Genomic DNA, 3900 nt, shown 5'->3' with positions numbered 1-3900 from the left:
AATACAAACAATGAATATTTACCACACATTCTAGTGCGTGGAATACTGCACACACACACACACACACACACACACACAAAGCCAGTGATAAGAGCTACTCAAAATAATCGTAAGTCTAAATCGGTATAGGATGGCACCTGTGTACAGATCCGGGAGTTAGCCTTTGGGTATAAAGAGGCTCTTGGGACCGTGAGGAAGAGTAAGGGATGAATCGATGCATTAATAATGACAACATACCATACAAATCCCTTTATAGCTTGCAATTATGAACATTAGCGACTATGTCAGCTTAGGGGGACAATTGCAGACCGTTATTAAGGACTCCGGGAGCTAAAATGATGTGTAAGAAAAGCCAACTCATCTCAAATGAGGCACACATTGATCCAGTGAGAATCCAATGAGCAATTGTGATGCTTGAGCTCACTTACAATGAGCAAAATGAGAATGAATCATAAGAAATGGGAAACCTGAAACTGCATCATGTTGAGCAGGCCCGTTGTGAAATGTGATCATTTTCAAATGAGTGTGACATTTGATTGCCTGATGATGTCATGGCAATCATCAGCGCTGCATCTCTGCTTACATGTTAACTGAATTGATTGGTAGCCAAAGTGAAGTTGTTTGCAGCACTTCAAATCTCTTGAGTCTTGTTCTCTATGAAAAATAATATCTGTCATGTCTTGATGTTGCAATGGTTAGAATATGGACATTTATGGCCCTGCTGCATGGCAACTTTACAGTAAGAAGAGAAAGAACCATGAAGAGAATCGATACTTATTTTACATAAACACAGTAACATTAGTTTATTGTTTTGTGATAAATTGCTTTAACAGATCCTATTTCACTGCTGTATTTATTCCCTTTCCATGGTGGCACGGTACCTTTCTGGGATTGATGACTACTTTTTGAAGCTGACAGCTTGTCATGTAAATCCCCTGAGTCATCTGAAACAGACTGAAAAGTAATCATGGTCACATCAGTGTGAGGGATATCTTTGTATTTATACTTTAAGAAATAAAAAAAAATCTGATTTGTGTATTTACATTTGGTATACTTGACAGGCTACTGTGCTATTTTGTCCCCGTTAATAAAAAAAAAGGCATACCATCTAATCAACAAAATAAATCCTCAGTAATTGATCCAATCCGTCCTTGGGAGAATTGGATCGATGTCACACCTGCCTTTGTGCATAGAAAGTAACAGTGGAGCTGTACAGCAGATCACTCCCACATGTTTTAAGAGATCCATAGTTAACTGCAATACAAATATTCACAATAGCAGGGTCATACCTCAGACGTTTGAATAATGATGGATTTACACTGCACGGTTCAAGTGACACAATGCAGATTTTCTTGCTCTCAAAAAGCACAATTTGGATGTGTTCCCCAGCGTAAAAAGAACGAAACACATGCAATCAGGCATCTTCCAAATGTGAATTTAAATGGATACAAGTGCAAATTCCTTCACAACTTTGTTGCAACTATATGAGAGTGGCACTTGCCAAGGGGAAAGGGAACAGCAAGTCACATTCATTTGCAGTAAATTTTCAGAGCAATGTTTTCAGGTTTTTTTTTATTTTTGTTTTTTTTTTTGTGAAATTCATTTTTGTTGGTTTTGTTCTTTGAACACAGTGATTCTGTGTGCAATTTAAGTGTGGATTATTTTGTGCACTAATATACACAACGAACAGTATCCGTTTTGAATTTGAAAACTTGAAGTGTTCAGTACCTGCAACAAGTTTAAGATTTAAATTAAGTCAGTGTACATCTTAAATGTATCATCACTGGCAAACTGTGGCAGACTGTGCTTCTCGTAAAACATTTGAGTGTGGAGCTCCGTTTGAACACAACCACACCATAACGAAATGCACAGCGATTTGACAACAATGTCAATTTTATTTGTATAGCACATTTTCACATGACAAGGATAAACTGAATCTGTATTGTGTAGGTCTGTAGGGAATTTGCCAAATTATTAAAACATATGATTTCAGTTTCAGGATCTACTCACCTCCTTCAAGAACAGTTCATCTAGCTTTTCTTTGGCCTGATTTTGATACATTATGATGCTCTGAGCCCCTCTGAAGTCCTGCCAATTAGAAGAATTAAAATATTTAAGTATGTACTGTATATAAACTAAGCAGTTTGCATTTTCTCTCCATACTTGTGTGACTTTTCTCTGTGTGCTATGGTTTCCAACCACAGTTCAAACACATGCAAGGTAGATTAACTGTAGACTGATTCTACCAGTGTTTCCCCAAATTTCATAGAGCCGATGCACAATGACACCTTACAAAATAATCTTACAGCACTCTGCTGAACAAAAGAATTACAAAAAAATCTTTAAAAACTATGGAGACGCACTGGTCTAAGGGCAAGGTTTCTACTTCCTCAGAGACAGGCACAAGAATATCAACATAACTGTTTCTAACTTTCTTGAAAAAGAATGCAATAAATAAACAAATATACCTTCTAATTTGGAAAAAATATATTTATTTTAAAATAATCAAATAAATCATATTCTTTATAAATCATATTCTTCGCACCAGTGTGGAGTTTGCATGTTCTCCCCGTGCGGGTTTTCTCTGGGTACTCCAGTTTCCTCCCATGTTCACAAAACATGCATAGCAGGTTGATTGATTGCTCTAATTTGTCCCAGAGTGTGATTGTGAGTGTGAATGGTTGTTTGTCTATGTGTCCTCTGAGATTCTCTGGGAACCAGTTCAGGCTGTGGACAGCTTTGATAGCCCCCATCACCCTCGTGAGGATAAGCAGATCAGATAATGGATGGATATTCTCTATAAAAGCATATATTTATATTTTAAATATATAACTATCTATGTACCTCGTAAATACATTTATTTGTATAATAGCTAAAAGTAAAAGATTCCCTGGCCTCTGGACTAGAACAGTACAATAATTAAAACAGCAACGTTAAAAACCTTGTTTCAAATCAACGCAAATAGCTTCGAAAAGGGACTTCCTGCTTAACCCATTTTACCTCGCAAACCTAATAAAAGGATATCAAAGATTACGTTTTTAAAATGACAGTTGGGGACCTTTTGAATCGCATCCTGCTCCGGCCGCTAATTTGTAAATCAAGTCTTACACAGAGCCAAGCATTTGCTCAAGTATATTAGATGACAGCAGAGTAAAACAGAAAAAAATAACAACACGTTCCCAATTATCATTTGTCAAGATCGACATTCCATCCTAATGTCCATTTGATGTTTTAACTGCAACAATCAATATATGAAACCTACAATAGTAGTGATAACGTACTGTATCAGATGGTGTAAAAATTTAGGATAAGGATTTTTTCGGTCACGCAAGACAGTTGCATTTATACTGTAGATAAGTAATTTATTTACTATGTTGAACTTATGTTTCACTAAGCACGTTCATGTTTATAATTAAACTCACATAAAATGTCCAACAGCCCCGCCAGATACAAAAAAAAAACATGTATTTCCTGGTTACTTTGCGTCTTTGATAGTTCCCGCCATAGACATATAACATATAAACGCCGATTTGAGAGGAAGGTTCGTTTCTGCGAGCGTCAGCGCATCCGCCATATTTTGTGTGGCATATCTGCATCAAAACTAATGCAAATACGGTAACTAGACTGGTCTTCATTCAGCGCCTTTCTACGAAGTGCTCGAAGTTTATACGTACCACTACCTCACCCATTCATTCTCTAACACACACACACACACACACACACACACACACACACACACACACACACACACACACACACAAAGTTCATGACCCTTAGACTAAACAGATTTTTAAAAATCGACCCGACAATCAAAGCCGCAGTCACAACAGCAATGCGGCATTGTTGCTTTAAATAATTTGCGTAAAATGACGACACATGGACGTGTTATTTGTCATTGGT

The 3900-nt window shown here is 37.1% G+C and overlaps 1 protein-coding gene across 4 annotated transcripts in view; it reads right to left on the bottom strand.

Annotated features, from left to right (window-relative positions):
- cep162 (centrosomal protein 162) overlaps positions 1–3469 on the bottom strand; it is a 28497-nt gene extending 25028 nt beyond the window's left edge. For 3 of the 4 annotated variants that reach the window (XM_019880081.1, XM_019880083.1, XM_019880086.1), the window contains exons 1-3: positions 3423–3469; positions 2011–2088; positions 882–954 (exon numbers count right to left, since the gene is read on the bottom strand). In XM_019880081.1, the coding sequence (XP_019735640.1) occupies positions 882–954; positions 2011–2088; positions 3423–3464 (193 nt within the window). In that variant the 5' untranslated portion in view covers positions 3465–3469. Of the gene's footprint in view, positions 1–881; positions 955–2010; positions 2089–3281; positions 3375–3422 lie in introns of those variants that run through there. The other variant, XM_019880084.1, reaches the window with a different exon arrangement.
- Positions 3470–3900: the final 431 nt, after the last annotated feature.

This window comes from Hippocampus comes, unplaced genomic scaffold, assembly GCF_001891065.2.
Source record: "Hippocampus comes isolate QL1 unplaced genomic scaffold, H_comes_QL1_v1.1 scaffold135, whole genome shotgun sequence".
Classification (NCBI taxonomy): domain Eukaryota; kingdom Metazoa; phylum Chordata; class Actinopteri; order Syngnathiformes; family Syngnathidae; genus Hippocampus; species Hippocampus comes.
This window is presented reverse-complemented; position numbering and strand designations above follow the sequence as displayed.